Genomic DNA, 12,401 nt, shown 5'->3' on the forward strand with positions numbered 1-12,401 from the left:
CCCCGGAGCTCCCTCACATCCCTGGAGCTCTCTCACATGTTCAGAGCTCCATCGCATCCTCGGAACTCCATCGCATCCCCGGAGCTCCCTCACATCCCTGGAGCTCTCTCACATGTTCAGAGCTCCATCGCATCCTCGGAACTCCATCACATCCCCGGAGCTCCATCGCATCCCCGGAGCTCCCTCACATCCCTGGAGCTCTCTCACATGCTCAGAGCTCCCTCACATCCCTGGAACTCCCTCACATCCCCAGAGCTCCATCACATCCCTGGAACTCCACCGCATTCCCGGAGCTCCATCACATCCCCGGAGCTCCCTCACATCCCTGGAGCTCTCTCACATGTTCAGAGCTCCATCGCATCCTCGGAACTCCATCACATCCCCGGGGCTCCCTCACATCCCTGGAGCTCTTTCACATGCTCAGAGCTCCATCGCATCCCCGGAGCTCCCTCACATCCCTGGAGCTGTCTCACATGCTCAGAGCTCCCTCGCATCCCCGGGGCTCGCTCGCATCCCGGAGCCCCTCGCCGCCCCGGGCACTCGCTCGGCTGCCGGGCCCGGCTGCGGCCGCTCCGCCCCGCCGGCAGGGGGCGCGCGGCGGGCGGGCGCGCACGCGCGGCGCGGGCGGAAGGGGCGGGCGCGGCACCGGCGGCACGTGAAGGTCGCGGCGCGGCGGCGCCGGGGGAGCGGGGACCGGGAGCGCCATGGACCCGCCGTCCGCCGCCGGGCTGGGCGGGGCCGACCCCCAGCTCCAGCGCTTCATCGAGGTGGAGACGCAGAAGCAGCGCTTCCAGCAGCTGGTGCACCAGATGACCGAGCTCTGCTGGGTACGGGCGGCGGGCAGGGCCGCCGGCCCCGGTGGCGATGGTGGGGCAAGGCGGGCTGGGAGGCCGCGCAGAGCTTTGTCCCCGGGGGGAGGAGGCTGATGGGCACAAAATGGAGCCGCCGCGGGAGCAGCCCCAGCTCCGGTGAGCAGCGAGCGGGAGGGGGCGGCTCTCGGGGAACGGCGGGGCGGGGAGAGCCACGCGTGGGCAGGGCTGGGATGCGCCCGGGGGGGTGGGGATCCCGAGAGGACCGGGACCCCGCGGGGCCGGAGCGTGTCCCGGGGCTGGAGATGCCCAGAGGCACGGCCCCGGTGCGGGGTGGGGAGGGTCGGGCTGCGGTGGCCCCGGGACCGACGGGACCCCGCTGTGTGCAGGAGAAGTGCATGGACAAGCCGGGCCCCAAGCTGGACAGCCGGGCCGAGACGTGCTTTGTGAACTGCGTGGAGCGCTTCATCGACACGAGCCAGTTCATCCTGAACCGGCTGGAGCAGACGCAGAAGTCCAAGTCGGCCTTCTCGGAGAGCCTGTCCGACTGAGCCGGACCCAGCCCCGCCAGGCCAGGCCCTCGCCCATGCCCACTCCTGGTCACGGCTGCCCCACGGAGCCAGGAGCGGCTCGGGGGTTAGGATTTGATTAAGTGCCAGTCTCGGGGAAGTCGCAGCCAGATGAGAGCCCACAACAGACACGAGGATGCTCCAAGTCGGGGTGATGTGCTGCTCCTGGCCCCGTGGGCCAGCGGCCACCTTTGTGCTGGGACCCTGGTGCCATGCAGGGAGCGTTTGGAATGTGCTGAGCAGAGGGTGCTGATGCTCGTTTCACGGATGCTCCCAGCGCTGACGGGACCGGTGAGGCCAGCCCGCGGTCACTGCCCTAAACAGTGCTGCACAAACCAGCCCTCCTGGGCACATCCTCACCTGCCCCGGGCACCATCACTGAGCAGGCTGGGACAGGCACCCGAGTGAGAAGAGCATGTTGGGAACAGTGATCATCCCAGGCAGTGCCACTGCTGGAAAATACTTCCAGGCTTCCATAGGTAAATCGTTCATATGGCCAAGTGACCAAATTTCACACTGCAGCACAACTCTGTCGATGCTGACTTGCTCCATTAACTGCTTTCCCTGGGTATATGTAATAAATATTAACTGGGTCAATTTTTAATATGAGATTCTCCTTTTTTCAGATAGATCACTACTGAGAATGGAAAATCTGGCCTTCTTGTCACTCCTCCTCCTTCCCATTGATCCTATTTATGGCAAAATTAGTAGGAAGGAGGCATAACTATCTTCTGGCTAGAAGGCCTTTTCTGAATTCTGATTTGTTGCTCAATTAATTTGGTCTCATGAATCAAACTTATTTCTGGGAGAGGCTGTGGCTTTTCCTCTTCTTGCCCCAAAGTTTAACAGCTCCTGCTGTCCTGGAGAGTAGTTTCTTTAGAGAGACTAAATACAGGGATTAACTAACCAGCTGCTTTATAACCTCATGCACCTTCACCTTTGGAGGTCACTGGCAAGAGGCCTGTGGGTGTGTCTTCTGGACCTCTGCCCCCAGGACACAAAGAGGAGCTTCAAACTAGAAAAACAACCAACCACTGATCAGCTCTTTGGGAAGGCAGCAGCATTTCAGCAGTGCTCATACGCTGCAGGTCTCTGGGAAGCCTGGAGTGCCCCCGATAGTGGTCTGGAGCCTGGTAAAGCAGTTCTGCACACAACCCACTGCAGGGGCTGCTGGACAGAGCATGCAAGCTCCCAACATGGGTGGCTTGTAGCCAGCAGCCTTCCTGGGAACAAACTCAGGATGTGTTCAGCAGCTATGCAGATGTAAACCTGTACCACTGAGGACGCAGCTGTCTAGTTATCTGTCAGAAACTTACCTCAAGAGCTAAGGACTAGGTTCCCAGAGTAGGTGATTCCCTCTCCTAACTTAAGTTTCTCTGGAGCACTCAAGCATTCTTCCTACCCCTGCAATGCTCCATGCCTTCCAGTGTTCACACAGCCCCTGGTATAAATGTATCACTCACCACTTGGTAACTGAACAGATCAGTTTTTAATAGAGTACAGGAAGCTTCATCAACCTGCACAGCAGACGTTACACAAAGAGGTTGGTCCCTCTGTAAGAGCCACAGCAGCGTGTGGCAGCACCACTGAAGTTTCCCAGTTTGGGCTGTATTCTGTTTTTGGATGTGAATCTGTAAATAAATTCTAGCAGAGTGAGCAAAACCAAGTACTTGACAGAGGAATTTTTGCATTAATACTCTCTGAATGTCACCTCTAAAGCCAGACATCCGTCTTCTCTCTGCACAACCTTAGCACCATGTTAGATCATTCTGTAACTGTTAACTCTGGGTTTAAAAAACACTGTGAGCCTCCCCAGATGTGTGATCTGCCACGGAGTCAGGGTTAGCACTGTGTTAGTGCTGCAGGCCTCTCTGCACAGCCGAGGTCTGAGTCCTGACAAGAGCAGATTAATTCTTTATGTAAAAGAAGAGCAAAGATACACAAGATGCCAGGAACTGGGCAGTTCCCAGCGCTCCTGTCTGTAGCCACAGGAGGCTCCTGCTCTTGTAGCAGCATGTTCAGCCTCAGCAGTGGGGGTAGGAAGCCAGCAGTTCAGATGCTTCCTCACCTGTTTTCACTTCTCCTCTTCCTCCTCCTCCTCCTCCTCTGCACTCTGAGATCCCTTGTCCTCCGAGGGCAGCAGAGGCTGGTGCTGACAGGACTGATGTCTGTCTGCCCTGCCTGGCTGCAGGAAGAGGGGCAGGAGGCTGGGGGTGAAGGGCATGTCCCTGAAGGCGTGCAGGAGGAAGATGCCGGACACGATGGTGAGGAAGCCGCTGATGGAGCCGATGATGTTGTCCAGCACCATGTGCTGCCACTCCTTGAAGAGGATGGCTGAGCACGTCATGACTGCTGTGGTGAACAGCACGTAGTAAATGGGTGTGACCACAGAGGTGTTGAAAATGTCCAGGGCTTTGTTCAGATAGTTGATCTGGATGCTGATGCAGATCACCAGGCACACCAGGAGCACCCAGCCCAGGGGTTCCTGCAGGACTGGCTTCCCAGAGAACAGTTCTTTCAGGGCAATCCCCAGGCCTTTGACGCAGGATACGGACAGCGAGCCAATGGCAGAGCAGACCAAAACATAAACCAGGACATTGCTCTGTCCATAACGGGGTCCAGCCACAAAGATGAGCAGAAGGGAGCTCACCAGGACACATACAGCAAATACAATGAATCCTTGGGGAAATAAGAATTCAAGAACTCCCATCAGAACACAGCAGAACCAGTGACAGATATGACTGAACAGCAAGTAGAGATGGAGGACAGGCAAGCAATTGCCCCATCAGCCTTTCTGGCCTCCATCTGAAGGGGACAGGGTTGGAAAGCCTGAGCAAAGCTGCAGAGACAACAACAGCTCATTACAGTGCGATCACAAGTCAGGCTGTTGGAGATACAGACTGCTAGGAGTGCCAGGGGCAGTGCCAGGCTCCACAGCACTAACAGAGCTGGGGGGCTTTTGACCAGTGCAGCAGGAGGCCCAGGAAGGTGACAGAAGGCTTGGGAAGCCGTGGCTGAACTCTGCAGACTAGTGAGATATAAAGGAAAATGCCACACCACAAGAATGCCCTGCCAGTGGTCCCCCTAATGAGCAGCAACATCTGCCTGTTACTGTGTTTTTCTCTTCTTATGCTGCCTTCTTCCATCTCTTTTGGCTTATTCTGCCATTTGTGCTATATCCTACATCAAATCCTTGTGACTTGATTCATCCTTTAACATAAAACACCAAGACTACCTATCTTGGGCGTAAGTCCTTGAGTTCTTCTGCCTGAATTTCCTCCTCTGTCTTTTCTTAGCCACAGCACTACCACCCTTATGTACAGGAATTCCCTCTGCAGTTCCTGACACTGCCAAAGGCAAATCACTTCTGCTGACAGCTGCACCTCATTTCCCTGCTCCTCACTTTTTGCATCTATACCTCACAGACTAACCAGTAAAAAGCCAGCCCACTCGGTAACTATTAATGATTCCAGTGGGGTGTGCAGAACAAGAAACAGCTCAATTACCATTTAGTTCAGTCCTTTCCAATCTATCCAAGTTGTATGCCACCTTCTACTGTCATTGGCCTGAAGTCAACAGGAATCCTTTTATTTTTGTACCTGGATCTTTCAGCTTCTCTGCCATTGACTCCAGGCTAGAAACCTCTTCTTCCTGTGGAGCATGGATCACCATCACAGTGGATCCCAGGATGCTCAGGATGCAGCCAATCTTCCCGTGAACATTCAGCTGCTCATTCAGGAAGATGGAAGACAGAACTGCACTGAAAAAGAAGAAAAAAAAAGCCTCCAAAACCAATTAGGACAAGAAATGGATACCTGAGGATAGAGAGCAGAGCAACTGCTTTCATCACTAGGGGCTGGTAGGTGAAGTGAGGCTGTTTCTGAGGCTGCTTACCTAACAAGGACACTCAGAGCACCCAGAGGAGTTACCAGTGTTGCAGGGGCAAAGGCATAGGCAGCGAAATTTGCAGCTTCTCCAACTCCCACTGCAAGAGAAACTCCTGTGAGCATCAAAGTGGGAGCAATTCACCAAATACAAGTTTGACTGTAGTGAGAAAAGCCTCAGCTTCCTCCTGAGCATGCCGTTTCTCTGAGATATGTTGCTAACCAGGGAAGAACAGGACCAGCACGAACAAGCAGAAGGCCCACACAGGTTCCCTTGGGAAGAGAAAGCTCAATGTTATGCACAGTGATCCTTAGTCACATGTGCCTCTACAGTGAGCAGCAACCACAGGAAAGTATTTCTTCCACAATTTCCACAAAGCTGAAAGGCGTCTGTCCTTTTCCTGGAACAGCTTTTACAGCTTTTTAAAGGGTAAATCAGTTACAGTTGGTTTTTAACATTGAAAAGTGTAAAGCTGCTGAAGTTGCCCTACACGGTGCTGGATGTGCCATTGTCACTACATCCTCAGGGCAGGCCACTTCAGAAGCACTTAACCCAAACCAGCTAAACCAGCTCCTCAGCTCCTGCTTAGCAGAGAAACTTGGTAAGAGACTTTAGAATAGTTTCATTACAATGAGATCAACATCATAATCAGAAATTTGGATAAAACTCAAGCAGTCGAACAAAAATGGTAGTAACAAAACATGAAAGTGACTGGAAATAACCTCAACCACACTTTTAAAAGGGAAGGCTCTGGAGTGACCTAATTGTGGCCCTCCAGTATGCAAAGGGAGCCTACAAGAAAGAGGGAGAGAGACTTTTTACAAGGGCATGTAGTGACAGGACGAGGGGGAATAGGTTGAAACTGAGCAAGAGTACGTTTAGTTAGATACCAGAAGAAATTGTTCCCTGTGAAATTGGTGAGGCCCCGGCACAGGGTGCTCAGAAAGATGTGGCTGCTCCATCCTGGGAAGTGTTCGAAGCCAGGTTAGACGCTGGAGCTTGGAGCAACCCGGGACAGTGAGTGTTCCTATGGGAGGGGGTTGGAACGAGCTGATCTTTAATGTGCCCACCAACCCAACCCATTCCGTGACCGCATGGGGAGTGTGCCTCAGCACAGTCTGAGCGCGATACTTACTGCACAGCAGCCCTGCCCACCACAGCCACTCTCGCAGGTACGCGTGCCCTCCTTGCCCTGAGCGCGGGGGAAACAAAGCAGAAACCTCGGATGAAGCCAGAGCAAAGTCTCGCCAGGGCCCCGGGGCGTGCAGCGGGACAGCGCCCCGGGAGCGGCCGTACCTGCCCTGGCGCGGCCGCGCAGCCGGAGCAGCCCCTTCTTCTTCAGGACGAAGCTGGCACCGATGAAGGCGCTGGAGGCCAGGGCCAGCCCCAGCCCCGCGCCCATGGCCGCGGCCCCGGCGGAAGGGGCGGCGCGCCGGGCGCGGCTTCCGCGGGCCGGGCCGGGCCGGGCCGGGGCTGAGCGCGGGCTGGCGGCCGCGCCGGACCAGGCGGCATGAGCAAGGGCAAGGACGATGCTCCGCACGAGCTCGAGAGCCAGTTCGTGCTGCGGCTGCCCCCGGTAAGAGCTCGGTCCGTGCCGGCCCCGCCCAGCTCCGCCCGCCTGCCGGAGGCTTAACGCGGCACTGCGGAAGCTGCGGCTCTGGCACGGGGAAGCGGGTTGGGTGCTCTGGGTAGCCCCTTCCCATCCTTTTGAACGGGTTCTCCACGGCCTTCCCTGGAGAGGTGCTCCTGCCACTCAGAGCAGGAGGCTTAGAGACAACCTACAGGGGTTGGGAGGACCTTTCTAAAAGGGTTTAACAAGTGCTGGCTCTTTAGTTGCAGCGGCTATAAGTGCCCTTATTGCTGTTTGTTATGTGTGTAAAGCCGAGACTGTTTTCTTGGAGCCCAGCGACAGGGCACCAGATAAACGAAAGCACAAGTTCCACCTCACCCTGAGGAAGGACTTTCCATTGAGAGTGGCAGAGCACTGAAACAGCTGCCCAGGGAGGCTGTGGAATCTCCCTCTCCGGAGGCATCCCAAACTCACCTGGATGTGTATGTGTATCACCTGCTTCAGGTGACCCTGCCTTGGCAGGGGGGCTGGGCTGCATCATCAGTCCAGTCCCAATTATTCTGGAAGTCTGTGAGACTGTGCCCTGCTGGGACCACGAGGGCTTGGCGAGGGGAGCTCTGACTGCCCACAGTGCTGTTGAGGTCTGGCAGGTGTCTCTGTCGGGGACCTCACACCACTGTCACAGCTGTGTCATCCAAGGGGTGTGGAGAGCACTGGGAACAGCAGAGCCATGTTAACATGGTGTTGGGAGGAGGGTGCCGTTCACCCTGGGTCTTACAGTTACTGTCCAGCATGTGGATGGTAGGTGTTTAAAGCTGGGTAGGTTGGGCAGAAGCCTTTGGTAATTCTTGGAGGAAGCACACCAGCTCCTGAAGAATTCCCTTCTCAGGAATATGCCTCCACTGTGCGGCGAGCAGTCCAGTCTGGGAATGTCAACTTGAAGGACAGGCTCACCATTGAGCTGCACGGTGAGTGAGCAGGACCAGGGCATCTGCTCCAGGCACCTCTGCCTGTCCACAGCTGAAGCTGTGCTACTTGCATCTGTTGTCCTGTGAAGTTTCTGCTGCCCAGGGCTGTATTTCCTGGGGTGGCTGTTGAGCAGTACTGACCTGTCCCCTGGTTCTCCCCAGCCGATGGGCGCCATGGGATTGTCCGTGTGGACCGGGTGCCGCTGGCAGCCAAGCTGGTGGATCTGCCCTGCATCATTGAGAGCTTAAAAACCATTGACAAGAAAACCTTCTACAAGACAGCAGATATTTGCCAGGTATGACCTGTCCTTCTTGCCTCCACCAACAGCTTAAGTCATTGCTCCCCTTCCAGGAAAACCCTGTACACTTTGTCAACTGGACACCCATTATAACATACCCAATTTCTGTATCTCACAGTATTAGCAGTTTAAAATTCCCCATTCCACTTGGTCTTTAGAAACCTCATTCCTGAAGTGTGAAATGTGATTGTCCTTGTGACAGCTTAACTGCTGCTGTATCCAGCTGAGCTGGGGGTGCAGCTGTGTTTCCCACACCCTATGCCCCCGAATCCCTTTGGCTGACATTGTGCAGTGGGCAGTCACTGTTCCTTCACATCCTTGTGTTCATGTGGGGATTCCAGATGCTTGTTTGCACTGTGGATGGCGATCTCTACCCACCTTTGGAAGAGCAGACAGTGACCACCGACCCCAAGGCAAACAAGAAGAAGGACAAGGACAGAGAGAAGAAATTCATATGGAACCATGGCAGTGAGTAGAGGCTGTGCCAAGCCCCTCCACCCCAGTAACCGCATCTGAGCCAGGTGCTCACAGCTACCAGGTACTGGTGGTGCTGCTGCTCCTTTCCACGGCTCTCTCTGTTGCAGAAGGGATCTTCTCCCTTCTCACACATGCTTCTCTCACTGGGCCATCTGCCTGAAATGTGTTTCCTCTATCACAGTCACTCTTCCCCTGAAAAACGTACGGAAGCGGAGATTCCGGAAGACAGCTAAGAAGAAGGTGAGCTGCTTCTCACCCAGATGCAGATGAAATACCCAAGGGCTAGGAGGGACCCAAGGGCAGAGATGTTAGAGCTGTAACTGTGATTGGGCCAGAAGTCATGTGTTTTCTAACATTTGTTCACTTTCCCTCACCTGAGATGAGGGTGAGGGTAGGATAGTAGATTTAAACACTTCTTTAGGTGTTTCCTCCGTATTTTCCAAGATGCTCCTGAGGAGAAGGTCCTCTATGCAGAGTACTGCTGGACCTCACTCCTGTGGCTGCCTTGCCACACCACATCTCTTCCTGCTCATAGAGAACAAAGGAAGAAAGACTCACATGGAAATGAGGCTTCACTCATTCCTGCTTTCGCAGCTTAAATCTTCTCTTTATGCATGGCCCATTCCCTTCCCCAAATAGTACCACTGTCACTTCAGCTGGGGGAGTGACAACAGATGGAGCTCAGAGACTGTCTCTGTGCATATGCACAAGCCAGGCAAGGTGTTGGGGAGATGCAGCACCCTGAGGCTGGGAAGACTTGTTCTTCTCTCTTTTGAAGTTTCTGAGAACAGGGTTGAGTGTGATTTTGCATGACATTTGGGAAGCAAATTACTTGAGACATTCTTGTAGCCCACGGGAGAGATTTGATATCACTGCAGTAAAATTCCTGACTAATTTAAAAGTGAAAAATGAAGCCTTCTTTTGAGTGGGATGGGAAGGGTTTGAGTTCAGTTGTTGAGTTGAGCTGACCGTCAACACCTCAAGGACTTTCTGCATAGACACAGAAGGTCTTAGAAAATACGTAATATAAGCAGAAAAGTGAGAGCAGTCAACCTACCAGGGTACAAGAAAGATAGAGTGTTTTTTGGGGGGTGCATAAATTACTTCACAGTTAAATATGAGCAAATTCTGAGCAGAAAGCAGAAGATAAGAGAGCCTTGAAACAGTGCTCTATCCAGAGGTGGAGGCTTGTAATTTGCCAGCACCAGCAGCATGCACAAGGCATTTGACAGTGTCTCTGTTCTCTTTCTTCTCTCTGGCCCAGTATATCGAATCTCCTGATGTGGAAAAAGAGGTGAAGCGTCTCCTGAGCACCGATGCTGAGGCTGTCAGTGTCCGTATCCTTTTAGTGGGGAAAAGAGCTCAAGAGTAGGACAGCACATGTGTGTGACCAAGGGGGTTCTGAAAGAGCAAGCTGAGCTTTGCATGGGTGTGGGACACTGGGACATAAACACACAAGAAGCACTGAAGTTTTGGAGCTTCATCTTTGCCTTGTTCGAAGTTTATTGTTTCCTCAAGGTGACCTTTCTTGTGGACTGTGCTGTTGTACTGAGAAGGAACTGAAATAGTAGAGGGGAAGTCATCAGAAGGGGATGTTTCATCCTGGGTATCCATAGGTACAAGGCCAGACTGGTTGGAGGGCAGTGATCTGCCATTTTTAGCCTCTTCCATCACAACTGCATCTTCCAAGTTCCTCTTTTTCTTTGACTCACCTGTTCCTTCTGTCAGGCTGGGAAGTCATTGCTGAAGATGAAACAAAAGAAGTGGACAACCATGGTTCACTCACCAGCCTGGACATCTCCTCCCCAGGAATGTCAGGGCATAAGCAAGGCCATGGCTCCTCAGGTGCAGTGAGGAAGGCTGTTTCATTTCTAGATGTGGTCCCTGGCAGGCAAAGGGCACTGGCAGGTCATCAGCTGTGTCTTAACTCTTTTGCCCCCCACTAGAACACGATGAACTGCGGGAGATATTTAATGACATCAGCAGCAGCAGCGAGGATGAAGATGAGAGGGATCATCATGATGATGAAGACCTGAACATCATGGACACTGAGGAAGACTTGGAGAGACAACTGCAGGACAAGCTGAATGAGTCTGATGGGCAGCAGCAGGAGAATGAGGGGTCCAACCAGATCGGTGAGTGGCCAGCAGAGCATGGCAGAACTGTTGGGATGCCAGGCAGGCTGTGCTTCCCAGCTCTGCTGCTGCTCTGGGTCTGAGCTCACTCTCCCTTCCAGCCATGGGCATCCAGAAACAGATTGACAACCTGAAAAGTAAACTCCAGGAAACTCAAGACAGGAGGAAGCGCCAGGAAGATCTCATCATGAAAGTGGAGAACCTTGCCCTCAAGGTGAGAGCTCTCCTGGGGTCTCTTCAAACCTGTTTAACACTGGCTCACCATTAGATCCAGCAGGCTGATTTGGAGAAGCCAGGAGTCTTTGCTTGCTGGGTTAAAAATAGCTGTGACGTGGCCATACACACTCCAGCATTTCCCCATGGAGGCAAAGTAATTTGAGAAATGAGGAGACAAAGGGATGGTTGTCACTGCACCATTTGACATGTTGTAGCAGCACCCATTCTGCTGAGAGCACACTGGTAGCTGTGGTCTCCATGTTTGTGTCTGCAGACCCGTCTCCAGGCCGTGCTGGATGAGTTCAAGCAGCAAGAAGAGCGAGAGAAGCAGCAGGTGAGGAAACTCCCACAGTGGAGTGGGAGGTAGTGGGGCCCCACACTGCTCTAGGCTTGGCCTGACAGTTCTCCAAGTCTTCCACCACAGCAGCTGCTGTGAACAACCATGTTCCAGGTCAGGTGGGGTTGTACCTGTTCCTCAGGTGGGGTTGTACCTGTAGTTGTATGGAGCTTCCCAAGGCAGGAGGAGATACAACGAGTAAGGTTGACTGCAGCCTTCCTTCTGGGGGAGCCAAAACATGTCCAGTCAGCAGTCCAGAGCTGCCAGGATTGCTCCCTGGGGTAAAACACAAAACACAAACCTCTTAGCATCCATTTACAAGGAAGGCAGTGGCTGTAGGATTGTGGCAGATTTCCTGCCTGGGCAGCTCTGTTCCAGCGTAGTACCAAGGCAGAAGGTTCTCACTCTCAGATCCCTGTGGGCAGTGCCAGTTCTGTCCCAGACAAGCCCAAGCACAGCTCCAGGAAACACACAGGGAGAGCAGCCACTGGTGTGGGTAGAAGATGTGCAAGAAGACAAAAATGCTGGGGCTGCCCAGGGTCCCAGATGTGCCTTACTGTAACGTCTCACTCCTTCTTCCCAGATGGCATCCCTGCAGGAGCAGCTGGAGTCCCTCATGGAGAAGTGAGAGGTGGGCCTGGGTCTTCATGAGCAGAGCTGGAAGTGGTGGTCACCTGCCATGCTGAGTCTTTGCTTTAGTTGCACACTGCTGCTGCCACATGTGCTGCTGGGCAGTGGTAGAGGACCCATGTCCAGAGCTGATTTCACATCCACCGTGCTGGCTTTGGCTGGTGGAGCTAAAGAATTGGACTATGCCTGTGAGAGCAGCCAAAACAACAGATTTCCTATTAATAGTCAGCACTGGCCTCCCCAGGACAGCACGGTGTTGGTTTCTGCATCTTACTGAGTCTCAGGCTAGTTGGGCTGTGGCCTCGTAAGAGTTTGTTCTTGTGTTTGAGGAATGCTTATATCTGCAAACCAAACTCAATAAAGTTTCCTTTTCAACCCTGGTCTTCTCCTTTGTGGTCTCACAACCACACAGCCCCTGGCAGGGAGCCATGCCTGGGCACCTTTGGTGGGGCACTGCTGGGTTCCTTCCCCAAAGTGCTCTTCATGGAGCTGGGTCAAAAGTGCTG

The 12,401-nt window shown here is 53.7% G+C and overlaps 3 protein-coding genes across 4 annotated transcripts; 2 read left to right on the forward strand and 1 right to left on the reverse strand.

Annotated features, from left to right (window-relative positions):
- The first annotated feature begins 652 nt into the window (after positions 1–652).
- On the forward strand, positions 653–3,040 carry TIMM8A (translocase of inner mitochondrial membrane 8A). The gene is made up of 2 exons (XM_021534501.3): positions 653–827; positions 1,199–3,040. Exons 1-2 carry the CDS (start codon positions 705–707, stop codon positions 1,358–1,360), a joined length of 285 nt encoding a protein of 94 aa, XP_021390176.1. The 5' UTR covers positions 653–704; the 3' UTR covers positions 1,361–3,040.
- On the reverse strand, positions 2,849–6,679 carry LOC110472641 (magnesium transporter NIPA2). 2 transcript variants are annotated; one of them, XM_021534499.3, is made up of 5 exons: positions 6,560–6,679; positions 6,399–6,455; positions 5,273–5,363; positions 4,978–5,138; positions 2,849–4,057 (listed from the first exon to the last, which is right to left on the reverse strand). In XM_021534499.3, the coding sequence occupies exons 1-5, from the start codon at positions 6,663–6,665 to the stop codon at positions 3,453–3,455; spliced, it is 1,020 nt and encodes a 339-aa protein (XP_021390174.2). In that variant the 5' UTR covers positions 6,666–6,679; the 3' UTR covers positions 2,849–3,452. The 2 variants fall into 2 exon arrangements, with proteins under 2 accessions (XP_021390174.2, XP_021390175.2); XM_021534500.3 differs by lacking the exon at positions 6,399–6,455.
- Positions 6,680–6,717: 38 nt separating this feature from the next.
- On the forward strand, positions 6,718–12,270 carry TAF7L (TATA-box binding protein associated factor 7 like). Its single transcript, XM_021534498.2, has 11 exons — positions 6,718–6,839; positions 7,723–7,801; positions 7,964–8,097; positions 8,442–8,568; positions 8,759–8,817; positions 9,842–9,914; positions 10,306–10,422; positions 10,524–10,712; positions 10,814–10,926; positions 11,203–11,262; positions 11,849–12,270. The coding sequence occupies exons 1-11, from the start codon at positions 6,774–6,776 to the stop codon at positions 11,891–11,893; spliced, it is 1,062 nt and encodes a 353-aa protein (XP_021390173.1). The 5' UTR covers positions 6,718–6,773; the 3' UTR covers positions 11,894–12,270.
- The last annotated feature ends 131 nt before the right edge of the window (positions 12,271–12,401 follow it).

Source organism: Lonchura striata, chromosome 14 (assembly GCF_046129695.1).
Source record: "Lonchura striata isolate bLonStr1 chromosome 14, bLonStr1.mat, whole genome shotgun sequence".
NCBI lineage: Eukaryota > Metazoa > Chordata > Aves > Passeriformes > Estrildidae > Lonchura > Lonchura striata.